This window comes from Aptenodytes patagonicus, chromosome 3, assembly GCF_965638725.1.
Source record: "Aptenodytes patagonicus chromosome 3, bAptPat1.pri.cur, whole genome shotgun sequence".
NCBI lineage: Eukaryota > Metazoa > Chordata > Aves > Sphenisciformes > Spheniscidae > Aptenodytes > Aptenodytes patagonicus.
The window spans coordinates 36,259,513-36,287,037 of NC_134951.1; the positions used below are offsets into that span (position 1 = coordinate 36,259,513).

At 43.6% G+C, this 27,525-nt stretch overlaps 1 protein-coding gene across 1 annotated transcript in view; it reads left to right on the plus strand.

Annotated features, from left to right (window-relative positions):
- Nucleotides 1-2,575: 2,575 nt before the first annotated feature.
- Nucleotides 2,576-27,525, plus strand: part of KCNQ5 (potassium voltage-gated channel subfamily Q member 5) — a 319,422-nt gene continuing 294,472 nt past the window's right edge. The window contains exon 1 of the mRNA XM_076333073.1: nt 2,576-2,931. Within this exon, the coding sequence (XP_076189188.1) occupies nt 2,576-2,931 (356 nt within the window). The remainder of the gene's footprint in view (nt 2,932-27,525) is intronic.

Sequence of the window (27,525 nt, forward strand, 5' to 3'; positions counted from 1 at the left end):
CTATGGCTACATTTCAATATTGGCTCATACTATGTGTGCTCACAGACTGCTTTCCTATTATTTAAATTAATAGATGATTTTAAGCGCCACTAGAGGGCACAGAATTATAACAATATTTCTTAGTGGATCACAAAAAGTACATCAGGAACAGGAGTTCAGTAATATGCATAGTTTATTGTCCAAATCCCCAGATTAAAGCCTCAATCCTATCAACAGTGATGCACGTGTGTAGTTCTGCTGCTGCAAGCTGTGGCATTGCCTACCCACGGCAATTAAATGCAGCTCACGGGCGAGGGCTTGCGGGACGGGGGCCTTACTGAGCCTTACTGAGCGGGCTGGACCATGTGCTCCCAGATGAACGGCACAGTTCAGCTTTCTGGAACTTGAGTACCAACCCTCAAATATTTTACTCAAGTGACTAAGGCCAGCAGACTATAAATCTAAGCGTGGTGCCGGAGGCCCAGCTGATGTGAAAGGCATGCTATACATATTTGGCTGTAAATGAGTACATAGGGATGAGAAAAATGAAGAGTATAAACACTTGCATATCAAACCAGGGAAATGCAAACAAGTAGTAAATGAAGGATTAGCTAACTCAATTTACAATTCAAAGAAAGAGGAGTAGATATGCGCCACTGGAAAGCTTAAATATTAATGGATTGCTGTGGATACTTATATCAACTACTTAACATCTGTTTTGACATGTGTGCTGTTTCTGCCATCCCTTCTCACGAGCGTGAGTGGCCACTGTGGTTCACGTTAGAAAATTCCTGTTTGAAGCTGCCTGCAGTGGAGGAGGAAGAGCAGTGAAGAAAGGAAGAAGATTAAGCTCTTTATTTAAAGACAACTGATTGAATGTCTCTGGAGACACTGTAGCAGTAAATTAGTACTGTTGATGTTTCCACGTTGCTTTAGTAGAGCACAAGTTAATGTCCTCAACCAGACTCCACCGCTTACTTCTTCTTTTCTGGAAGTTGGAGATGGTGTGTTAATCAAAGGCTTGAGAGCCTGGCCTCTTAACTAGCCAGTATGAAGGGAAAAAACGAAATTGAATTGAATTTCAGAATGCCTCTATTGATTTTCACATAACATTAGCGTCCACGTTATTACTTTTCATTAACCCTTCACGAATTAGCATCACATTTTCACACTGCAGTGCTCAGGCTGCAAAACCAGTGGCACGCAGCTATTTTTCATGAAGTCGGTGCTGAAGTGCCCGGGCGGTGGCTCGCCCTCTCCCCCGGGCAGCGCGGGGGTCCCGCGGCCATCACGGCGTCCCCCGGGGGGGCGGCGGGCGCTGCCGAGCCCCGGGGAGCGGCGCGGGCGCCGGCTGCCCGCCGCAGGCAGCCACGGGGCGCGGGGGGGGGGGGGGGGGGGGGGGGGCGGCCAGGGGGCGGCCGCCGAGCACCGGCAGTAAACGGCGGCCAAAGCCGGCGCGGCTGCCGCCGGCTCCGGGCGGAGAGGAGCGGAGCGGAGCGGCCGCGCCTGCAGCGGGGTGGGGTGGATTTTTTTTTTCCCCCCGCAAGCTCACCTTGATGCGGCGGGGAGTTAAAGGCCCGCTCTCGGCAGGGGGAGCTTTGTTTTCACGGCGCAGCTCGGGCATCGAGCGGCCGCACCGCTGCGCTCCGGCCGCACCGCGCCGAGGCCGGAGCTGCCGGGGACTGGGGGGGAGCCCGCAGGGAGGGCAGCCCCCGCCGCCGCTGGGATTTGCTCTCCCGCCGTCGCGGGGGGCCGGGGCACGGCGGAAGCGCCGGAGCGGCGCGCCGGGCTGCGCCGCCCCCTCGGGGGGACACCCGGCGGCTCGCCTGCGCTGCCCCGCCCGGGCCGGCCGAGCTCCCTGCCCGCAGCGGGGTCCCGCCGCCGGCCGAGCCTCCCCCGCGCCGCCGCCGAGACTCACGGCAGTTTTGTTACTTTCTCGGACTTAAATGGACATTTCCCGGGAGAGCGCGTAACCCGCGGGCGCCGCGTCCCGCCAGCCGCTTGCCGCCCGCCCCGCCGCGGGCACGGCCGCTGCCTTTGCCGCTTGCGCTCCGGGACGCGGAGGCGCCCGGCAGCGCGGCCCCTGCCTGCTCCCGCCGGCCCGCCTTTCTCGCCGACTTTCTCCGCCGCTGGGAGCGAGAGCAACAGCTTGCCCGGCCCGGCCGGGCCAAGTGCCGCGGGAGGCAGCGAGGGAGCGGGCGGCGAAAGGCACCGCCGAGCCGCGGCCCGGAGCCCTCGCCCCCGCGGCCTCTCCGCCGGAGCTGCGCGGAGCTGCCCTCCCGCCGCCCCGTCCCGGGCCGCGGAGCCACGCCGGGCGGCGCTGCGGGGGCCGGCGGCGGGGCGCCGCCGCCCGGGAGGAGAGCGCGCCCGGGGGGGCGCCCGCTCCCTCGCCGGGGCCCCCGCGAAGCTGCCGCAGCCCGGCCCGACGCGCCGGGCGCCCAAAGTGGCCCGCGCCCCCGCGCCCCGCGGGCGCCGCCCGGAGACCCTCGGCCCCCGCTGCCTCCTGCGGCCCGCCGCCGCGGGGTGCCTGGCCGCCGCCGCTCGCGCCCTGCTCCGCCGCGGCCCCGGCGCCCGCCCCGGCGCCCGGGGTGATGCCATGCCCCGCAACCACGGCGGCGGGGAGGAGGGCGGCTCCGCGGGGCTCTGGGTGAAGAGCGGCGCGGCGGCGGGCATGAAGGATGTGGAGTCGGGCCGGGGCAGGGCGCTGGCGAGCGCGGCGGCCCGCGGCGACGGCCTGCTGCTCCTGGGCACCGGCGGCGCGGCCGCCCCCGCCGGGCTGCGGGAGGGCCGCCGCGGGAAGCACGGCGCCCGCATGAGCCTTCTTGGGAAGCCGCTGTCGTACAGCAGCGGGCCGAGCTGCCGCAGGAACGCCAAGTACCGCCGGCTGCAGAACTACCTGTACAACGTGCTGGAGCGGCCCCGCGGCTGGGCCTTCGTCTACCACGCCTTCGTGTGAGTACCGACCCGCTCCCCTCTCCTCCCGTCCCGTCCCCTCCCGTCCCGTCCCCCGGGCCGCCGCCCGCACCTGCCCCCGGCCCGAGCCGCGCAGCACCGCGCGGCGCGCACCTTCCCTCCTCCCCCTCCGCTCCCCGAGCATCGCTCCGCCGCCGGTCCCCGGGGAGGACAAGCGCCCCGCGGGTCGCGCCGAAAGTGCCCGGGAGGCATCGGCGGAGGCGGGGGAGCCGCTGCCACCTGCGGCGCGGCGCTCCGCGGGCGACGGAAAATCCGCGCAGCCCTCGGTGGGAGGTGATGGGGGGGAGGCTCGGTTCACCCGGGCAGAAGAAGCCGGAGGAGAGCACGGCGGGGAGCACATGCTCGCTTGTCTCCCGGGCGCTTGAGGCCGCCGGGTTGCGCGGGGGGGCTGCGCGGCGCTCCCGCAGCGGCCGCCCCGGCGGCCCCGAGGTTAGACGGGCGAGGGGTGCCGGCCGCTCCCGGGCCCCTCCCCGTGGCGGCGGGGCGCGGTGGAAACGCCGGCGGTATCCTCGGCGTGCGTTTTGCTTCGCGGACACCGAGCGCTGCGCGGTTTGAAAAGTTAGCGCCGCGGAGCCGCGCGGCGCCTTTCTTCCTGCCGCGTGTTTTCCGAGCGCGCGTGGTTTCCGCGCCGCAGGGAGTGCGGGTGGCGGCGTGGGCCGCGACGCCTTCCCACGCGTGTGCTCGCCTCGGGTGCACGGCGCCGCGGGATGCTGCGGCCGGGCTGCGCCCACCTGCCGCTCGCAGCGCCGGGGCCACCCCCGGGGAAGGGCGCAGTGACCAGCCTCTGCACTGCCAGCCCGCTCACTCCGCTCCTCCGGTATCTCTCATTTCTGCGCTTTTCCTTTTAGCAAGTGACTCCTCCTGTCGCCCTCATTCTGCAAGAGCCGGTGACTAAAATACACGTCCCGTCGCATCGCTCTGCGGAGAGCGGTACTGTCACCGCGTTGCGAAACTTGTGCTGCTTTACTTACAGAGGCTTGCCTGGGAGAGCTGTGTGAGGGGGACCTGGGGCTGGAACTGCTTGAAGCAGCCCCAGGGTCCGCGGCGTTCCTTAGTTCACTAGCAATCCCCTGTTTTTACGGGGTTTGGTAATATTCGGGGGAAAGGCCCGACTCAAAAGCCTTTTGGATGGCTGAGCGAGACAGGCCGGCAAGGAGTCACTGCACTAGATCGTAGTCCTAGATGAAAACGTTGCGATAAATGACAGAGGAAGGATGATAGGCTTTACTGTATTGGGGATATAATGCAAGGTATTTCTGTGTTTGACTACAGAAAATATACCGCGATAAACCAGAAGATTTAATTGATATGCTGTAGGTAACTGTATTTCCATGGTAGTTGCTGGAATCAAGCTAGCGGTTACAGAAGCTTCGGTAAAAAAGCAACTGTTCCCGAACTCCGCTCCCAGCAGCAGGGGAATCCCCAAATCCTACTTTAATAGAAGTTTTTATAAGTGAAAAAACACTTTGCCAAAAACATGGCAGTCTGATTAATAAGATACTTTGTGGATAGATTTATTTAGTAGATCAGAATTGCTATAGATAATAGCAGTAGAAACATACTTAATGTCATATTTTATTCAGTAAAAGGATTTTTGTCCACTGAGAAGATCTGCCCATTCTTTCTGTTTTACTGTGAAAATCAACTCTTACAGATTGAACTTTCTTATTGGAGGGCGTTTATTTGGTACATTTTGCTGTTTGGGTTCTTACAGGTGTTATCCTGCGGCGTAGATGGATGTTAATTAATGTTGTGAGAATCACCGAAGTATTTACCAGGCATTATCTTACTTGCAGTGCCTGAAGTTGCCATACAAAATCCGTAAATTGTAGTTTTGGACCTTTCTTATTGAGATCATGGTGAAAAATCATTAAAACAAGGAAAGTTCAAGCTGGAAATAAAGTTGACAAGTTTAAACCTCAAAAAAAAAAAAAAAGTAAATTTCCAAACAGAGTGAAGTCATGACACAGCAGCACTGTAAACAAGGAAGATTGCCAGCTGCGTTTAGATAATTGCCTGCATAGAAAGAGTGCCAGTTTTAATTTTTAATTGCAAATGGCAATTTTGGCAGCTGTAAATGCCAACATTATATCTTTTATCTGAGCAGATCTGTGTGAAAGAGCTTGAAACATTACTGTAATATAAAGGCACCTAGTAATAATATTACCTTTAAGGATCTGTCACTGCTACAGTGTTTAAGGTGCATTTGAAGTTCCATTGGATTTCAATTTGACAGCCATCCTCACTGCCAGTCTATAAATTATTTTAATGTATTTATATAATTCTGATTTAATGACTGCCAGATACTCAGATAGTATTTTTGGTGTTTCAGGCTCAATTTTTTCCAGCCACCTGATCAAGTACACTTGCATCTTGGAAAACATGCTTTCTTACAGAATTAAAAAAAATACAAAAATAAAAGCCAACTATTTGGAAGAAAGTCTTGGAGCAGACAAGTAGCTTAGAGTTGCAGAGACATTACTAAGTATGTGGATGAGATGTCTGCTCCTACCTCTGCTAAGCTATTCTTGACTGCAGTGGAGCCCGTTACAGCTCTGCACTATTTCTGTTACAGGAATGGGCTATCTGGTGTGAGACCTCCTGTGTAGATCACTGGTGTCCTGAAATGAAACACATTCTCATATGCAGGTTGAAATAACGCAAGGGTGGTTTCAGAGTTTCAATTTAAAGTCTTCGATCTAGAAGTTTAGTTAGGTTTGCCTGTTTGTTTTTGAAATGAGAAGTGGGGAATTAAGCACCGGTTATAAATAAGAAACCATTCCTGCAGTGATATTTTCATTTCTCATTTCCATAGGGAAAAACACTTCAGAGCTGAGAATTATGCACAGTTCGCTCTTCCTTTTTCTTTTTGCCCTTTCAAGTAAGACAGAAAAATAGGCCAGCCACCTGAGGAACAAGTGTTGTGACCTACACTCAGAAGTCAATTGGTTAGTTTATTTGTAAATATAAACTTGCAAAATGCTGGAAAAGACAGCTGTTCTGCAAACTTCTGCTACTAGTGGAAGGATTTACTCTTGAGCAAAGGCCTTTGACTTCAGTATAGTTGTGCTGGGGAGTAGAGCCGTAAATTACATGTTTCTTGGCTCCTTTTTGTGTACCTCAGTAGTTCTTTACACGGAAGCCCTAGTTAAAAATCTAAGATCTTTACAGGAAGTTTTTGAAAAACTGCTTTTCAGATACCACAGTCTTCTGTTCTTAATCATGCAGGAACACCAAAAATATGAACACTTATTAAATCAGAAAAGAACATTCATACCATTTGTGAGTACTGAGTCAGTAACTTAAACTCCTGCTGGTAAAATATTTATGCCACACAGCATCACCTACACATGGAGCATGTGCACATTTAATGCGTGCGCACCTACATTATAATGCTGTGATGTCGTAACTTTTCAAAAGCGTTGTCTTGGGATGTCATAGGATTTCTTTCTATTGTTGCTGTTGTTGTTTATTTAGATTATTTTGCGTTGTTTGGTTGGCTAAAAATGTATAGACATTGCCTTAAAATGATCAAAGGGGAATTCCAGATTTGTTGCAAATTTAACTCTGGGTTTCATCTTCAGCTGTAATAAGGATTTTGTGTTATTTTCATTCTTAATTGACATTCTGAAAAAGAGATGGCTTGAGAAGTTCAGAAAAAAATACTACTCTCTGATACTGTTTATACTGGTAGGATATAATTAGTTGCATAAGTTTCCTAATTTAACATGTTGGATTTATTTCAGGAATAATAAAGTTTCTGTTTCTTACTGACTTCTTTGTAATATATTCCATGCAAAAGTCTTTAACGTTGTTGTGGGGATGTCCTTCGCTTTACAAAGCCACCACCTTTTGCTCTGGAAGCTTCTGAATGACAAATCGCAGGGCTGGATGCATGCATAAGGGCAGTATCACTTTGCGTTACCTGTGTCGATAGGTTTCCACGGGCATCCTCTGTTGGCCACTGCCGGAGATAAGATACGGTGCTAGGTGAATTTAAGAGCCTGTATGATGTTCTTCTTGTCCTTCACATTATTGATGGAAAAAGGCTGAAAAATTATTTCTGGAAAAAGTCTAATGATGCCATCAAAGATTTAACTAGCTATTTTAGTTTTCCAGGTCTGCCAGAAAGGACATAGCTTACTAATGATCAGATGGCCATTGAACAGCAGCGTCTTTGCACGTGAGCTAACAGCGCTGCATCATACTGTGCCATTTGTATAATTAGGGAGGTTCCACATTCTGATTAGAAAAACAATAATGTGCAATAGCCTAAATACTTGCTTTTTCTCCTACTATCAGAAAGTAGGAGAAATTATTTTATTTCCTTATTTTATCCATCTCAAGGCATCTAATGAACTGGTTCCAGGTGCTCTGTGGGTAGATCTATGGCTTTCGTCTTTTCAAGCACCACTTCAGAGTCAGGGTCTGATGTTGTTAGGATAACAATATATTTTTATATGCTTTAAAAACCAAATAATGGCATGATATTTACAAATAACAAATAATAGGGTTGACAACGTAAATGATGTGACAAAGCAAATCTTATTAGGTACTAAGGAGGTAAAAATTTAAAACTCTTAACTGTAACACTGAAACTTTAGTAGGCATTTTCTGTTAGGGAGTGACAATGAATGATGGTGGATATTTAGACGCACTTCAGTATAAATCTGCAGTGGTTTGCCACATCTGAGTCTGTCTGTGATTCTATATGTGTGCATATTTCTCACTTTAATGTTGTTTGGAAGGGACCTTTGGAAGTCACCCAGTTCAACTGGAAGACACACTCTTCCCAGTCGTGTCAGCCAGGCTTTGTCTAGGCAGGTCTTAAACTTCACTGGATGGAGGTTCCACCACCTTGCTGGGTAACTTGCAGGTCTGCAACACCCACCTGTTGAAAAAAGAGGGCTTTTGGCATGGGGAGGGAAGGATGGGAGAGCAACCTGAACCTCCCAAGTGGCAGTTAGTGGTCATTGCCCCTTTATGTATCATCTGGCACTAGCAAGAAGAATTTGGCTTCCTTCTTCTTGTAATTTCCCTTCAAGTAGCTGTAGGCTGCTACTAGGTCATGTGTTAGATCCCCCTCTTGCCACACTGAACAAGCTCAACTCCCTCAACTTCTCTATGTAAGACACAAGCTCGAGGCCCCTGACTATCTTGGTTGCTCTCCTGCATCTCTTCCAGCTTCTGCACATCCCTGTTCAGCTGGTGGGGGGGCACAACTGGGTGCCACAGTGTGAGGCCACGTTGAGTAGAGGAGAAAAATAACTTTCTTCAGCCTGCTGGCCCCACTCCTCTAACGTAGTTGTATGCTGCTTGCCTTATTTCTGATGAGGGCATGCTGTTGGCTTGTACTCAACCTGCTGTGTCCACAGGAACGCCAAGGCCCTTTTCGGTGGGGCTGCCGCCCAAACAGTGGGTTCCCAGCCTGAATGGATGCATGGGATTATTCTGCACCAGATGCAGATCTCTGCTTTTCTCTTAATTTGACTTCATAGGTTTTTATGTTCACGTCCTGTATTTTCTTGTGCTATCTCAGTCACTATACACTGACCAGAGAGGTGGAGATACAACAATCTTTAAAACTGCTTGCACTTTCTCTGTGATTGGCAGATAAAATGGTCAACAATGCTTCATTCCTCCTCTTTCCTGGTGTTGTTCATGGATAGCAGTCCTCTCCTGGAACCCTGCCACAGGCAATAAATAACATCTAGTTTCTCTTTTTCACTTGTCTTTTGTTGGAGAGCTATTGCCTACCTCAGGATTTTCAGTAGATAAGTATCAGGAATGTTGATCATGTGAAGTATACTTACCTTAGTAAAATACTGTTTCACATTTTATTTTTTGAGGCTTGGTCTACTAAGTTTTCTCATTTGTACTGGCCTTACTTTCTGACTCAAGAGTAGTGATCCAGGGGAAACAACGAATTTGCCATAAAAATCAAAACTGATCCTCAGCTTCTAGAAAGAAGAGAACAAAAGGCTTGATTTGAGAAAGAATCACCAAGACCTGGATTGGGGAAAGTTCATGCATGTGGACTTTCTTCTCTTTGTCATAAGGTTTATTCCTCAAATGGGATTAGGAATTGTGTATAGGAAGGTGGATAGTACCTTAGGTTAGTGTTTGGGTTTCAAATTTTTAAATAAATGTACAACCTTTGCGAGCAGAGTCTTCTCCATCTTTCCTCCATCTTAAAGCAAGAAGTGAGTTAAGAGCTTTCTTTATAATTATCTTTTTGCTGTAATTTTTTCCCCTCATGCAAAAATCATGCAATTAGCACTATATTTGGGGGTGAGAGTCCTATCTTAGGTCTCGTTTTCTTGGTGTGCCAGTCTTGAGTGTGACATTTCTTATCTGCCTTATTGAGTGTCTTGTGTGATGTGGGTACTCTTGGTGAACTTTCTGTGGTCTCATATGGTGAAAGAAGTTGTCTGAAATTATAGATTTCGCCCAGGGGTTGGATGATCTATGAATACATGATGTAGCATTAAATATGTGCTGTCTCAAAGGAGTAATTGTTTTAGAGGATGCCAGAAAGATTTTAGAAAGATTTCAGTTGCCTGTGAGACAGTATTTGTATGACAAATCTTCAGAGTAGGCTCTAGACAACAGCTTAATGAGCTAGACAACTTTTTTTTCCCAATACTTTTTAAGTTTCTGTGGTACTTGACTTTCTTTTTAAAGCAAAAATAAAATACCTACACAGACTTGATGCTCTTTCCATGCTCCAAATTTGATTACATTTTAATAGCTATTCATCCTGTTTTACTGTTGTTGTTTGTAGCTTAATTAAGTTTCCTGAATTGGATGAAAGTACAATCGAACTAATATTTTTGCAATAATTGCAAATAATTTCTAGCATCAACCAAATGGAATACCAATGATCATTCAGGCATTAATAGTGATTTCCCTATTCATGAGAATAAACGTCATTAATATATTTACCAATACTCATAAAAATGCAGTGAAATTTTTCATAATAGTTTCAGTGGAAAGCAAAAGCACATGGTTTGTAACTTTATTAACCTTTTTATGGAGGAAATAAATAGAAGGAAAAAACTTTTATTCCTAGACAATGTAAACTCCTGACATTGCAAATAAAATTCACTGCTGTAAGGTAGTTGTTTCTTAATAATTCAAAGGTAAAACTTAATTGCCAAGTGTTTAACATTTTTATATGGTTCATATTTCCATTACCATAAATGTCTGATGAAAATTAATGAAATTTGCCACTGATCTTATTTGAAGCAAAAATGAGTCTTCTGCACACAGGTAAAAAAGATGGAGTAGAAAGCATAAGTAATACTATCTAATGAAAAATCTTTAACATGTATACATAATAGACATGATTTGCTACATTATTCCTAATGATGCAGATGTTTACTCTTACAATAAATGTTGCTTTTTCCCTTTGCAAAACAGTAACACAACAGAGCATGCATTCTTGGCTTTTTTAATTAATGCCGGTGTATTGAGATTCACTTCTAAATATGTATTATATAAACTATACTGAGTTTGGGGAAACTTGTATTTTTTTTCTCCTTTCTTGTTTTCTCTGAGAGATTTTTTTTTAAAGCTTGGTTTACAGATTTCCTGTAAGAGAGCAGATGTAGATTACCCAGGGGATTGCTACCACAGGTCAGTTAAGGTAGAAAATTCATCAGCTGTACAGTTTATCAACTGCAAAGTAATTTTAAGCAGTTGCTGTGCTCATGTGCAAAGTAAACTTCCTTTAAAGATATTAATTAAAAGTTCAAAGGCTGTCTTACAGGTCAGCTGCACTTAATCAAGAAATATTTTCAATTTTCTGTTGAGCATTACAGTTATCTTGTGATAGCTGTCAGAGTTGCAGTGTAATTGTGTTACAGGAAGCTCAGCAAAATGTTCATCACTTTGGGCACTGAAGTGTAGTCTCAAGCAGTGTCTTCTACTTGAAAGACTGTGTGATTACTTCTTAATATATACAGTCTGGTCCAGTGATTCAGAGATGGACACAGTCCTCCAGCTAGATGTATCTGAATTTCTCTGTTTGGCCTTCACCCAAAAATCTTCAAACATAAATGTGTGTATTTTCCTCTTTCCTTAAGAGATGGACATAAATATGTACGTAAGCATTTGCTTGAAGAGTGAATGATTTTCAAAGGCATGGAGTACCTGCAGCTTCCTTTCATTATTCTATTGTGCATTCAGTGGGTAATTCACTTTTTTCTCCCCACTTGTATAGAATGAAGTTTAACAAATGAATCATGCTCTTAAACTGATTAGAAATAATGACGAAAGGAAGTTCTGTACCTGCCCACTTCTTGATTTAAGCAATATATTCCTGTTTGTCTTGGCTTCCTTCTTGCTTTGAGACTCCCTAGTTCAACAAAGCAAACATGTTATGCCTTTCAAGATTTCTGTAGAGTTTTAATTATTTTATTGTAGTCATACTCGATATCATATGGTAGCAACAGACTGCTGCCAGGAGTCAAGTATGACCAAACCAAGAGAGTAAAATCTTTCTGCTTTGAGAGGAAAAAAATGCTACTGAACACATTCAGATGCCTCCCTGGTTCACCAGTGTCGTAGATTAGAGCATCTGCACACACCCTTTTGAGGTCATTGAGTCAGAAATAGCATCTAACTTCTCCTAGGGCATTAAATTTAATTGCTTTGTACAGCCTAAGCTCATCCATAACCATGGTATCTGAGAATTACCCATTAGAAGCAAATGCACAAATCTTCCTCTTCCAGGCTCTCGTGGCAGGAGTGCACTTAAAAGTTACTGCTGGGGCCTTTCTAACTAAGTGTAAGGATCCTGACATACTTGAGAGGGCCTTTTGTGGGAAAATTAAGATGAAATATTGTTTTGGATGTGCTTCTGTTAAGTGGTGGGGGTGGAGGGCCACTCATCCTTGGCAGTGAGCTTGGAAATGTAGGTCGGTCTCCCCAGGAGACAAGTCTGTGTCAGTAACTGCACCTTCTCAATGGCAAAACTGCCACGTCTTCGGAGGATGACAGGTGATGGCTCAGTCAAAGCTGGCGTGGTGAGGCTGGAGCGGTGTCCGCACGCAGCCAGGGCTGGTGAGCGGGTGATGTCCTCTTCCCTTCAGGTGGCTCAGCACCAGAGAACGGGCATTGCCGTGTTGCCAGGAAGTCATGCAGTGAACTCATCAGCTTGAAAAACACTTTTACATCCAAGAAAGTTATGCTGACTGAGGTTAGAAGTAGTCTCTAAAATCATTAGGAGGAAAGAATTCTCTGTTTCTGCTCTCATCTCTGTGCAGTTGATACTTTCCTGTAGAGTCAGGTTTTTTCACACGCATCAGATGAACCATTGCCACAGGAAGGAACACAGTCTTGCTCTTTGCTGCTCTCTGCAAAAGGATGTGTGTATAGGTGGCAGGAAATGTAAAGCAGTGTGTGTATGAGGGAATGAGCTACTTACAGGTACCTGTGCAACGGGGAGGAAAGAAGAGCCTGTGCTGGCAGTTGGAGGGTTTTTGTTAGTCCTGTCCCTCAGACCCCTCTGAAGTGCAGTTGGGAGGCAGAACTTCTCATGCCTTTGGCCCCACCTACTTGTTTTTACTAGAAATGTTAATTAAATGTTGCTTTTTTCGAGGAGGTTCCAGTACACTTCCTGTGCAGTATATAGCTAGTTGCAGTAAGTATGCATGCTCTCAAGTGATTTATTCAATTGCTAGTCATTTAATCTGTGGATGTTTCTCTCTTTGAGAAGAGATGTCCCGACTGCATCTGTAGACTGAAGATGAAGCAGAATTTAGAATAAAAGAGGAACAGCTTTGCTAACATCTGTGGGTGTTGTAAATTTTTATATAATAGAACAGTTTGTTCAAACAGACATATTTCTATCCCCTTAAGCTTAGAAACAGTAGATTTCATTTGGTGGTTGGAAATACTGTCTGGAAAGAAGTTAGCCTTCCTCAAAGGTCTCACTGACTGCTGACTAAACTTGTGATTTGGCTTCCGCAAATAATCTGTTTGCTGGGGTACTGGAATTGAGAGATTATTGTAGGCAGTGATGAGGCAGGTGGTGATCCTGAATTATAAATGCTCTTTGGAAGGAGTTTTGATTTTCATCCTGAAAATGCTTGTAGACATACTTTTTAGTGGTATTGTTAATAGTTTTAGGCACTTGCATAGTAGTTAGTAGAAATCATCAAACTAAGCATTGATAAAAGCTCTATCTTTCAATCAGGGATGATGACGAAAACCCATATGAATTAGAGACATGTTTATAAAGCTTCTGAAGTTATACTTGAGAAATTCTTGTATGGAGGGATGAAGGCCTATCCTGAAATCTTCAAAGCTACTGCATTATATATGTGCGGGCACTCCACGTGAGATTTTGCTGTTTGGAGATATTATGTAGGGAGAGTTATGGTGAGAGCACTCGTGCAATTGCAGAGGCAGGAGATGTTATCTAAGTGGGAACAAAATCATCGAAGTGAGGGAGAATTTATGAATATCTACTTGACTGTAACAGTACTTGACTGATACTGACTATTACCTTAAGGTTAGAAATGTGCTTGTCTTATATTAGTAATATGTTTTTCATTAACATTTTTCCCCTTTTATTATCTGCTTTCTGTAGAGAGAAAGCTGAAGTACCAGTGTGAATCAATTTATCGGATTTATATATAAATAAAACATGGTATCGATCTTTACATTTTTCTTCCATTGAGGTCTTGACCCTGTGTGCAGACCTGAGGAAATAATCAGTAATATTTTTACTACAACATGAAAATTTTATTCACTACCTGATTGTGTTTCTCATCGCTTTTCCTTTGGTAAATATTTGTGTATTTGAGGGTTGGGAGGTACGTGCACATGTTCTCATAGCTAAAGTGAAGAAGAATCTGTTGACTTTTTATTCAAGTCCAGCAATGGCCAGATTTGTCCTTCGATTTAAAGCCATAGCTTTCAGTGTTTTTCCATTTTTTTCTGCTGGTATGGTGAATAGCAGCATGATCCATACCTGCAAGATAAAGTTGCCCAGCGGGCTGTAGAAGATAACATCTCTAGACTGCAGCTGATCTTGGCGATGGCTCTTATCTGTTGAACTTGTGGGGGGTAACAATCCCTGTGCCATCTGCACCCTCCTCTCCCTTGTTGCTGAGATTGAGCCTCAGCTGGTTTATTCCCATCTGGGTCCACTCTCTGATGGAGCTTTGGTCACTTTTTAGCTGCTTTTGTGGGTTGTTTGACAGGAAGGGATGAAGCTGGGTCAATGCAATGCAGCCCAATCTCTGACCTCCAGCATGGCTACACTTAGACTTGGAGGAAAACCTGAGGAGATGCATCTGAAATTCCAGTACTTCTGAATACCTTTTAGCTCAGTGAGAAATACAATCCTTAGGGACTTTTTCTGCAGGAAGGAGTTCAGTCAGTCTTATTCCTGTCCAGAGAATTTCTCCTTGAAACCATAGCTGAGTTAATGATATCCTTAAAATATCAAAGACATCTAAAAATATGGTAATATTAGATTAAATGTTGTTATTGCGGCTGTTCATTAATGGGAAAGCTGGAGCTGAAGTAGCTGTACCAAACTGAAGTGCGATATCACACCAGTAAGTGTCAGAAGAGAAGTATTTACTTGAAAAATCCTTTGTATGATTTTGCTCTCCAGTATTTTTTCATCTGCCCATATCTGTAAATTGCCTCACCGCGATGAAAGGTCATGGCATTCTTTTTGGCTTGCCTTTATCACCAGCTTTAGGAGTTAATCAAAAATGATATAATGGATAGTGACTGAAAACTCAGATATATTAAGACAGCGCTGATAGTGACATTTCGGATACGATCTGTATCTGGAAGATAAAATTAACTAGCAAAGTGCTCAATATTTAAGAAATTGATTTTATGAGATTTTGATTGTGTTTTTCAGGTTTATTAATCCCTGGCAAAATCGTATGCTTCTCTGTCTTGAATGTAAAAGAAGCAAATCTCTGTGAAATAAGACTAAAATGAAAACAATCCTGGATGAAAACATAAACAGTTGTAAAGATTTTGAAGTAATTTAGAGAAGAGTCAGTCAAGCGATCTGAAGGGTGTTTGATTTTGGGAATGGGGCAAGGATATTAGGGAGGTCCCTAATATATCCCAATATCTACATTTAGCATCCTGCAATGAACTGGTGTTTGCCTTCATCACAGCCCAGCGTGTATCACAGAGCCATGTCTTATGAACACAGAGGGTTATCTGCTGTATTCAGTATGTTGCAATGGCTTAGTAATAAAGTTCTGTCTTTCAGCCTCGTCTTTAAAAGTGAGGCATACTGTAGCGGATATGTGATGTTGGGAGGTTATGCTGTTTCCAAGTATGGATCTGTGGATTAATTTAAAACTGAGGGCTGCCTTGCCTACCTCTAGAGGGTGTGCAGGTGATGGCAACAAATCACTACACACAGAGTCCACACTGTTTTCTGGCAGGAGGATAAAACTGGTATCTTGCAGTCTAGTTCTGGGAATTGCTGGTTACATGTTCTAAAAAATCATTAACATTTTTAGTTTTATTAAAAACAATAATTAATGCAGAATACTGGAAAATTGTTAGAATACCTTGTGAAAATGATGGCACACCCAGCCACAGCTCTGCAGGATGTCATTTACTAATCCGCAAACTTCTTTCATGTAACAGATGCAGGAGATGCAAGTTCATGATTAAATAATACCAAGTATTTGTATCAGTTTTGTTCTTGGGTGTTCTAGTTACCTACCTATCTGTCAGTGTCTTTGATGCTCTGCAAACAGCGAAAAATCTTCACAGAAGACATCTGTCTTTTCTCTTGGACTAATATGGAAAGGCAACACAATGGTATTGGTCAGCATTGTAGGCAAGAGTGTCAGTTCTCCCCCTACCTTTTTCTAAATTACCACAAACAGTGTCACTGTCTTTTATTCAGGATGGTAACCCAGGCATCATTGTTGAGATGGACCTTTATCATTCCTAGTATGATTTCTGTCTACCTAGTATCTCAAAGGTATGACCTATCTGTCACCACAGCTCAAACTATCACTCAAAGTCTTAATATTTCAGTTCTTGCAACCTCCTTCTGTCTGGACTCGGAGCGCTCATCCCTGTGACTGTATAACCCCTGCCCCTCAGCCCAGATGTAGCTCCTTTTGCTGCCTAGGGAGAAAGTTATTTGTCTTAACTTTCAATAGCTGTAAAAAGCATCTGGCTAGTTAATTTTTAAAATTACATCTATAACTGAGTAACGAAAACAGAAAGTCAACTTGCATGATTCATTAAGTGGAAAAAAAGAACAAATGAAACTGTTCCTTTTTGCTGGGTCTGACAACCTCAGCAGCACATGATAGAAATGCTGTTCATTCAACAATAAACTACTGACAGCAGAAGACTTAACATGGGTGCATTTCTAACTTACTGCAACTAAACCCAACTTCAGTAAACCTGTAACTAAAACTGTGGTGTATTTTTTTTCCAGTCACTTTTTGAAAGTGACACATTTTGACAGATACTGAGCTGTTACATTAGCTGGGAATTTCACTGTGTAATGATTTTATGAATATTACATATCACATGGTTAATGAGAGTTTTCTTCCTGCATTATTTGGCCTAGCCTGAAGATACTGAGTTAGAGAAACGGATGACTGGTGGAAGAACAAGCAGAATGGCAACACAGCTTCCCAGCATGCGGCAGGGATACCAGGATGCAGATGAATTAATGGTGGTAAAGATACACCTAGTCTTACGACTTTTTCTGAGGTTGGGAGCTAAAAAACCAGCAGATATTAAGTGGCTGATAGAGACTAGTAAGAACGTAGGGAAAATAGTCAATGGGATGCCCTGGGAGAACAGATTGATATCAGTCTCACGGGTTCTTTGAAACAGGCTGTTGTCAAAATCCTAGGGTTTGACAAACTTTGAGAGAGGTAGACATGAATTGGAGTAGTTTGTTCATTTTAAGGTATGTTTTTATGAAGCTGCTTCTCTCAAAACAGGCTTCTGCATCTGCATACTTTTGCAGTCTGTGGTATGGAGTGAGGATGGACTTAATGCTCTTGAGCTAGTTTAATTAATTTCAACTGATCATACTGCTGTGATATGATCACTGTGTCTTTTGGGACATTCTACCAAACTTTTAAAACCTTGTATAAATTTTGCACAAATTCTTCAAAAACAGGAGTAAAAAAGAGTATTTTTGCTTGTGACCTAGGATGGAACAACAATTCAGATCTTTGAAACTGAAAGTCTTAAATAGTTCTTCTATCTTACCAGCTAACCTCTAAATGACAGGTGTTTAAAATTGATATATACTGTGTCGAGGTAGGCTGAGTCCACTGTGTCTGCTGTTTCAGTTCTGCATTGGATCATTCAATACATTGTGTTCATTAAAATAGACCCTAGAATTTGTTGCGCGCGCGCACACACACTGAAGTCTCCTGGTTGTCTTTTGTGTTTGCCGCCTTAGCACCTCAGAGAACGTGCTGGAAAGCTAGAAATGTATCGCCTTTCCATTCACGCAACCATAGCAAACCGAAGAGAACCCACACGTTCCTGAAACCTCACCCTTCTTCATGTAGACACCTTTGTCTTCCCCAAAGACAAAGCAAATAAGACTGTCATCTCTTTTATCCTGAGGGGGAAAAAAACCCAACCCACTGGAAAAACATGGTTATTCCTTTTTTTTAATGTGGAGAGTCATGGCAAGCTTTTGAGTCTGAAGTGAAGTGTTTCTAGATTCTTTTTCCAGTGGAAGGGTGGAGAAAAGCTGCTTTTTCTTCTTAGCAGATTTCAGGTGTTTTCTAAAAAGCCAATCAAAATAAAGATGTTAGACTTCCCTTTGAGTGGCTTTTTAGCTACTCTGCCAGTCAATTTTTTCTTCTTTTGGTTGTGCCCAGTTGGTTTCCTAAGGGACTAATGATCTTTTCCTACCTCCGTGCTCTCTGATTAACTCAAGTCCTCCCTCGGAGGGCCATGGAACTGGAACTTAAGGGCTTGCTAAAGGTCAGCCTTGTAAGAAGACCCCATGGACATTGCTGAGGGGTGAAAAGAGCACAGCTTTTATCACAGTGGTTTATTTCCTTTGAAATTTCAGTGCTAACCTGGCATTCAGCTCACACTGATTTGGGCTTTCAGAAAACTCTCTGATACATTCAAGCATGTAGATGTTTACAGATATAGATATATATATATATATAAAAGTGCTGACATACATTGCTGACCCATTAATAAAAGCAGAGAACATGATTTATATTTTGTTGAGTCAAACGCTAGTACTTGTGGATAGAGAAGTCTTTAGCAGGTACAAGTGGCAGGCCAAATCCTAAAGCTGTTTACTAGCCATTAATTCCAGCCTCAATCCAGAAGCTCTTACTCAAGCAAAATATCAGTGAAGTAATAGGATGCTTTAGCTTCATATTCTTGAATTTTCTAAGACTGCTGTGTAATTTAAAGAAAATTCTACTTCAGGTTTCTATCAGCACTGTGTCATTGCTGTCTTGTGCAGCCTCATGAGTGATTGCTTGTGCTGTGTGAACTGTGGTATGTTATATGGTAAATCACCTGCAGCAGCAATGGATCGCAATATGCTGTAGACAATGTTTTCAGATCTTTGCTTTAACCATTTGCAATGAATAAAAGAGACTGTAAGTGGCAAAACACTTTCCCTTGAAAAGTAGCCATTAAAATAGTGCTGCAAAAGAGTTTGCAAGATGATATGGTACAAAATAACGTATTTTGCTACGTACAGTTTTATTCATTTCTGAAAATGATTGTTCTCTTGCAGGCATGGAAATCTGGATATGTTCCTAATCTAAAATCAATAGGAAATACTTCAGTTGTTCAAAGAGCTCTTAAACATATTTTAGTTTGATAGCTGATTGTATATTATGTTTGCAGCCTTTGTGCAAAGCGGTGTTTAATAGCAGAGTTTGCTTCATAATGAATATAGATGAAGGCTGTTCTTTATATTATCAATCTAAAAACCCCCATGTATTCATATAATACAGTTGATGTTAAGTTGCCACATTGCTTGGAATTTATTGCCACATTGCTTGACACATAGCTATCAACTAAAAGAATTCCTTGCAACTCAAACTCAACACTTCCCATTTAGAAAATGACCTTATAAGTCAGTCAAATGACTGGATTAGCAAGGTTATAATGGTTCTATGGAAAAACAGCTATTAATGGAAAATTCTCAATATTGGCATGGATCACTTACTGGTTTCTCCTTTAATGGTTTCTCCTTCTCTGGCAGTTGGACTAGATGATCATTGTAGGTCCCTTCCAACTGAAATATTCTATTCTATTCTATTCTATTCTATTCTATTCTATTCTATTCTATTCTATTCTATTCTAATTGCTGTCATCATTGTCTGTGTAGGCAGTGGTTATCAATGACTATAATTGCTTTATAGTTCTCAGCCCCGTTCTCTTACTATTATGATTAATTTTTAACTTTCCTAAAATTTAGGCAGAAAATACATGAGGATTAATCTACTATTTTGTTTTGTGTTTTGTCTAGCAACTTTGTGTAAGTTGCTAATTATTAATGACCACCCTTGTGGCATGAAAGCAAATATCTTAACATTCTCATGATGAAATATATTTTCTTTTGAAATCTCTGGGACCAGATTTGGTCCAGTTGATTTACATAATTTACTTGCATAGTATTGTGAAAAAGAAAGCGTAAATTAAAACAGCTGAACTGCACCCTCCATCACAGAGATGTTCCAGAGTGGACGAGCATGTTGTTTTTGGGGTCATCTGGTCAATTGACCACCTGTCCTGAACCACTTGCAAGATACAGCACCCGATCTTACCTTTTCAGCTTAAGGTTAATGACAAAGTCTCAGCATGAGTTGCTAGTTAAGTCTGGTTTTGTACCAGTTCTGTGTTTGTCAAAGACATTAAAGGAATTAAATCTGGCTGGAAGATTATGTCTACAGAGAGGGATGATTATCAAGCAAAAAAACTTGCCTTTATAAAGGTTTTAAAAGGTGGCAGATAACAGTTGGCAATCAAAGATATCACTGCTTTAGTGCACTTATCCTCATTTTATGTTTAATCCTGTTCTGTAACATTCAGTTCAGAATAGTTGGTCCTCTGACTCAAACTGCATAAAGTCACAGTTGTGATGATACTCTTGGCAGTACCGGGGACAACTACTGCTTTGAAACTGTTTCCTGTTGTGATCTTCTTCCTTGCAGTGTGGCGTATGCTGATACGTTACAACTTGCAGCTTGCGGTGTTTTATTGCTTAATTTAACCATAGCTTGCATTTCTTGTGGTTTGATTGGTTGGCAAAGCATGCAGAAATTCTGAGTCAGATACACCTATTTCTGGATGCCCAATATAGTTAGGTGCAGCCCTGAAGCAACACGTTTTGTGCAACTTTCCAGGCACACAAAATGCAGAAACACAAGGGATGGGTTAAAAATTGTTTGGAAAAAAATAATGCCATTTAACTTGGAATTATTACTGTAGTTGTTCTGATGAGTCTCTTGGTAGTGATGAGATTCTTCTTTTTTTTTTCTTTTTGCCTTTTTTTTCTTTTACTAATTATAACTTTGACACATATGAAATATGCCAGATGGACATTCCTGGAAATGTAGGTGTCCTGTATAACCTCAGAATGGCTATGTAGAACCAGCATTGTCATTAAATCCCACAAATTTCTGTTTTCTATAGCTCTGTCCTGGGGCATTGCTGTTGAAAGTGAGTTTTCTTTCTGTAGCTTGTGTAGTCTGGTTTGCATGACCAGCCTGCTAAGAAGTGTGCTAATTAGTGGTACTGCAGTTGGGTGCGTGGTGCCGATTGAAAACAGGACTGAAACCAGCAGCTTATATTCCAGGGGACACAGGAATTATTCACTGCTGATAATTTTTGGCTCCTAACAATTGGGTTTGAATCTGTCACTAGGAGAAGGAAGCAGTTTGACTATAATTGTTTTACTGAAAAAGGAAAATTGTCTGAGAACTGTTTCATTATATTTGAAGACTAAGATTCTATTGAACAGATAAGTGTTAACTGCATCCAACGATTACGTGCTTACTTGCTTGTGTGTAAATAATGGAGCAAAATCCTTATGGGTAGTAATTGAGACACACCTGGGAGCAATTAAGTACAGCAGTGTATAATATTGGTTTCCTTGAAATACAAGAAATATATCAATACTCATGGTACAAAATTGCACACCTCCATGTACTGAAAATATTGCCTCCTGAGAGAACCAGGTAGAATTTAAAGCCACAGGGAAAAAACTCAATTCGTTATGCACTTTTATAAAGAAACACAGAATCTACTTTTAGTCTTTCTTTAGATTTATCTTTTGAGGTCTGCCATTGTTTTATCTGCTTTGTTTGAGGGCTGATGTCCTGCATCAGCTCTACCCTTGGCTGAGAGTGGGCATGGTTTTCTCTGGGAGGTACCAATGAATGTCTTCCAAGGTGTGGCCGTGTGGGAAGCCTGGCTGTCCTGGCATGCTTTTTGGTGCTGTTACGCTGCTGGTCTGCTGCTGCTTTGATAGTTACTTCAAATCTGGGTAGTCAGTCTTGAAGTCTGTAGTGATGTGAATACTAGGTTTGGATCACTATGTTTTTATATTTATGGTTAGTTAGGCTTTTTCCCTATTGTGTGTATCTTTTTTTTTTTTTTTTTTAATATATGGTCTTTTGAGTTGTCTTTGTTTCCCCTACTAAAAATCCTTTGCATGTGAATTTTTTTTTTCTGTGAAACCTTACCTTAAGATTAAAAATACTTCATTTAAAATAGACATATTGCAAAATTGTATTAAATAGTTAAGACTAGATTATTCAGTTTCTTTTATTTAAAATACATTTTATAACCCAGTTAAGTAGATAATAATGGTAAATGCATTCCCTAAAATTCTAGTAAATAGCATGGACAACTTCTTGAATTATCAAAGGAGGAAAAATGAAGGGACATTGGAGATGCAAAGAGTAGAAATATAAAGCCAAAGCTGAAATTTTGGGAAATTGCTGTGGTCTTTTTGGTTTATTTTTACAAAGGGAGGAAATAATTTTTATAAAGATACCATTCTAAAACCCATACACAGTAATTTTTAAAAAATAATATTGATGTGAATGAACATTTTTCCCTTGCTGTGTAGCTTTTGAAACTTTGGCATTTCTTCTGTGTTTTAGCCTTTCCCTTCCTTTCTATGATGTTGTTTCTTTCCTTTGACCTAGCAGCCATACACTGGATAGGTGTGCTGATGCAATGTGAGCATGTTTAACTGTTACTTAATGTATATGCTTGTTTATTCTTCATGCTAAATGCATACCAGAAGTACCACCAAGTGAATCAATTCCAGCAAATTGCAGACCCGCCTTAACGTGTGTCCATACAATGGACTTACAGCTGTTATACATAAGTATATGTGTATGTGTGTACAAACATGCTGTTGAACGTAGCAGCTCCTGATCTCCAGGTGAAATGATGCAGGCTTTCCCCTCTCCACACCACTTAGGGCTAACTTGGACCAGAGTTGATGGGCTGCATCTGTCCTGTCTTGTACTTGGCCATGGGCCTCTTCTGGGCATCAGGTGTTTGTCCTTTAGACCTTACACATAGTCTGTGGGGTTTTTGGTCCAAACTATCCAAAAGAATGAGAAAACTGTTGCAGCCCACCAGAGTGGTGGTTTTTACAGCATGAAACTTAAATCACATTTTATGACCTGTCAAGTAGCATATGAGCCAGATCTGTGGCCACTCCGTCCATCTTGTGTCCTCCCCAAAAATGAGGGGTCGTGGGGGCAAACTGTCCCTGAAGACAAAGAGCAAACCAGAGCTGAGGCCTGAACAGCTGAAGTGTTCAGGAGTGCGGTGCCCAAGACCTCCTCCTGGCCACTTTCTCTTTAGCAGTATAGGCATACCCAAAGATTACCTATAGCTCTTTCTGTAGAGCCTCCCTGGGCCATAGTGTAGAAGGGGAGATTGTCAGTCAGAGCTGGTGGAGAATGTTCTTTGTCTTGTGAAAATGTGGGATTTAAAAAAATTCCATCCTAAATTGCAGTGAAGAGTTGGCTTTCACTGTTTTCCAAATCAAATGTAAAAATATGGCTTAGATAAATGCTGTGCTTCAGTGTTAGCTACTTCGTACTTTTTTTTAAATGTATTGAGCTTCACTTCACTAGGGGGACTTTCTCACCTGAAATCAAAGTGCTTCGCAGACTCCTCAACATTCCTGTGAAGCACAAAGAAAATCAATCATTTCCTTTGATGAAAATTTAGATGCTTGTGAATCAGTTGGGTTGTTTTTCAGGAGAAAGTTTTGCTAAAAATTCCCAGCCAGCCATTTTCTCTTTTCCACTTCCTCTCTTCCCTTTGCAGATGACCAACATGTGGAAAGGCAGTGAGACTTCCACTAGAGATTTCTTGCTGCATTTTTCGTGAGGAATTCACAGAGGGAGGCTGATACTCTAAGAGATGAGCTTCTTCACTCTGGTTGGTGCTCTAGGAAGCACAGTTCAGTATTAAAAGTGCGAAGTAGAGTTGGGGAGCTGAAAGAAAGGGTGGAGAGAGAGGGTGGAAGTACTGCTGAATACTGGTTAAAAGCATTAGAAGCTGTTAAAAGAATTTGGCAAGCTGACCCCCAGCTTTAACCTTTAATCACCTACTTCTACCCCTCAGAAAGGCAAAATTATGTGAAAAGGTTGGTGAGTCTGTCTGGTTTCTGAAACTTGGTGAGCAAGGGCGGTCTGCTTTAAAACTGTAGGAGTTCTATGTGTAAGCATGTATTTCACCCTTTTTTAGACTCAGACTTCTGTGCTCTTAGTAATACTTTCAGTTTGCATCTTAGTGTTTTCCGGGGCTTCTGCTGTAAGGGAGCCAAGGACCATGCAGTAGTGCCCTGCGGCAGAGCTTAATAACCAGCAGCCCGGCTGGCTGCAGTGCATAATGGGGCTTGCACTGCACATGCACTATACTTGCTTTTGCCTTTACTGTTATCGAGGGCCCGGGTCTTATCCCTCATTACTGCAAACATAGCTCTATACTGTGGAACTATCAATATTTGCAAACCTTTAATGAGCCAGCTGCAGCATCATCGTGCTAGCTGTTCCAGGCTCCACCTTTCATCCCACTAGAGATGCAAACCTCCCAGAAGGATCCAACTGAAATGAGATGTTAGTCTTCCATATAGAATCATAATATCATGGAATAGTTTGGGTTGGAAGGGACCTTTAAAGGTCATCTAGTCCAACCTGACCTTGAATGTTTCCAGGGATGGGGCATCCACCACCTCTCTGGGCAACCCGTATATTTTTGCTTACTTTTACCTGAAGCCTCATATATCTAAATAATGTTTTAGAAGTGTATTGTATCCCCTAGCACACATTAAAAAAAGGTGAGTGACTCCCTTCGTATGTTTTTCTTCACATATATTTCATTACAATTTTTTTACCTTGATACGGTTTTTTTTAAAGACCTCTAATCAAAGCAAGCAGTTCAGGTACCAAATGCAGCATCTGTGGACTTTATATGAATGTACGAAATGTTTGGACTGATAAATAATGAGTGTAGTAGTATTTTTGTGTTTAGTAGTATGATGTAGTATTTTTAACCTGTTTATTTTTATCTGTGTCTGAAATACTTTTAAGATAAAGAAGCCTGTTTGTTATGCGACTAGCCAGAGGATAATTCAAAGCAAAGTTGCTGTTACAAGTTAGAAATATTCTTCAGGTTGTTTTAACATTTCACAACTCCTTGTTGAGAGAATGCAAATGAAGCAAACCAGTAAGTGAAGACAAGTTGATGTTACACTCTGGTGTTGCTTCTTTTAAATTTGGCTTAAGGCATAAAATAACAGCTTGAGAAGCCAGTGCAACAACCACTAGCTTTTATGATTCATTTAAAGTAGTCACATTTTTAAGCATGAAGGAGCTTTTTGAGGCTACGCTCTTGATATAAAAAAATATTCATAGGAAAATGCGCCCTTAAATGCGCTTATGTTTTTCTGCCAGCTGCTGCTGTAACAGTAGTGTGGATTTATTGGATCAGGAAAATAACCTAAAAGCTGTAGGGTATTTTATGTTATGTTATGAAATACCAATCAAGTGTCATTCAGCATTGAGTTCTGGGAAAATAATACGTTTGTTTGGCAATTTCTGTTGTTCCTAATCTTACTAATCTCAGTTAATAGTTGTTTCTAGAGGAGAACCACAAGGAATTGCCACAGGAACCTGTTGATCGTGCTGCAGGTCTAGGTGCAAGGGAGGCAGATGGCTGACGACGCTCCATACCGCTTTACTTAGCACTCCTGCCCACCAGTCTGTCCTGCTGTCTGCCTGCCTCCTCAGCTCCCTGTACTTCCAGCTTGCCATCTTCCATCTGTATTTCCTTAGTGGACCTCCTATAGGCAAGCTGAAGGGAAGCCCACTGAGCGGAGACATCCATGAGTTTGGTAGCTGGGGATTTGGAGATCCTACCACATTCCCGTGTACGTTTTAAAAATTAAATCATTTAGGAAAGATTCTGCACTTAATATTTCTCCTAATTAAATTCAGAATTGAAAAATATTTGGATTTTTTTTTTATTTCTGTGGGAATTTTTATGTCCACTCCAGATCTTGAATATTTTGTAGTTTAAATAAACATCTAAATGTTTTGATTGAAATGAAAATATGCAACGTGCTTGAAACAGACTGACCCAGACCATTTCCATAGTTTCTATGTTTGGTCTGTGGGGAACATTCACTATGGAGTTGCTTGGAGCTCCTTGATAACCTGCTACCCAAAGTTTCAGGGTGAAAAAAAAAAAGGTAGCTGATACCCTGTGACATGACTCTTCCCTTGCTTCTCCTGATGTCTCCTAATGATCCCCACTCTCTACATGTGTAGGGGAACTGGGGGCAATGACAGCTGACAACTCTAGGTTGCACATTTTTTTTAAAGTTAAGGTTAGAAGCTAGTGCTAGATATCACCATTGATGGTTTTGGGCTACCATGTGGACTCTGCAGGTTAATTTTTGTAACATGCAAGGCACGCAGAATGTATTGAAATTCAGTGGGACGATCATGCACACAAGCCACCTGATTGCAGAAGTCTGATCAACGCGTGGCTCAGGGGCTGGTGCCATCAGAGGAATTTTGGTTTTTTTGATCATGGGGAGGTTTACATGGCACCGGGCCTGCTGGTGACAGACGGAGTTCAGCTGTCTCACAGGGGAAAAAGGATCATGGCTCATGAATTGGTGGGGCTCATTGAGAGGGCTTTAAACTAGGTTCGAAGGGGGAAGGGGATAAAACCAGGCTCACTAGAGATGAGCCTAGGGGTGGCGTGCTGATGCCGGGGGCGAAATCGATAGCCCAGCTCAAGTGCATCTACACCAATGCACGCAGCATGGGCGGCAAGCAGGAGGAGCTGGAAGCCATTGTGCAGCGGGAGAGATACGACTTAGTCGCCATCACAGAAACATGGTGGGGTGACTCTCATGATTGGAGTGCTGCAATGGATGGCTATAGAGTCTTCAGAAGGGACAGGCAAGGAAGGAGAGGTGGTGGGGTGGCCCTGTATGTTAGGGAGCGTTTCGATTGTCTAGAGCTCAACAATTGTGATGAAGGTACGGTTGAGTGTTTATGGGTAAGGATGAGGGGGAAGGCCAACGAGGCAGATATCCTGCTGGGAGTCTGTTATAGACCACCCAACCAGGATGAAGGGGCGGATGAAGCGTTCTATAAGCGCCTGGCAGAAGTCTCTCAATCACTAGCCCTTGTTCTCGTGGGGGACTTCAACTTCCCGGACGTCTGCTGGAAATACAACACGGCAGAGAGGAAACAGTCTAGGAGGTTCCTGGAGTGTGTGGAAGACAACTTCCTGACGCAGCTGGTAAGTGAGCCTACCAGGGGAGGTGCCTCGCTTGACCTGCTGTTTACTAACAGAGAAGGACTGGTGGGAGGTGTGGTGGTCGGAGGCCATCTTGGGCTTAGCGACCATGAAATGATAGAATTCTCCCTTCTTGGTGAAGTAAGGAGGGGGGGCAGCAAAACCGCAACCATGGACTTCCGGAGGGCGGACTTTGGCCTGTTCAGGACGCTGGTCGAGAGAGTCCCGTGGGAGACGGTCCTGAAGGGCAAAGGGGTCCAGGAAGGCTGGACGATCTTCAAGAAGGAAGTCTTAAAGGCGCAGGAGCAGGCTGTCCCTGTACGCTGTAAGAAGAATGGGCGGGGAAGACGACCGGCCTGGCTGAACGGGGAGCTCTTGCTGGGACTCAGGAAAAAAAGGAGAGTTTACCGCTTGTGGAAGAAGGGGCAGGTGACTCAAGAAGAGTACAGGGATCTCGTTAGGTCGTGCAGAGAAGAAATGAGAAAGGCAAAAGCCCAGCTAGAACGCAATCTGGCTGCTGTCGTTAAAGACAACAAAAAAAGTTTTACAAATATATTAATGACAAGAAGAGAGCCAAGGAGAATCTCCATCCTTTATTGGATGCGGGGGGGACCATCGTCACTGAGGATGAGGAAAAGGCTGAGGTACTCAATGCCTTCTTTGCCTCAGTCTTTAACAGGCAGACCAGTTATCCTCAGGGTACTCAGCCCCCTGAGCTGGAAGACAGGGACGGCGAGCAGGATGAACCCCCCG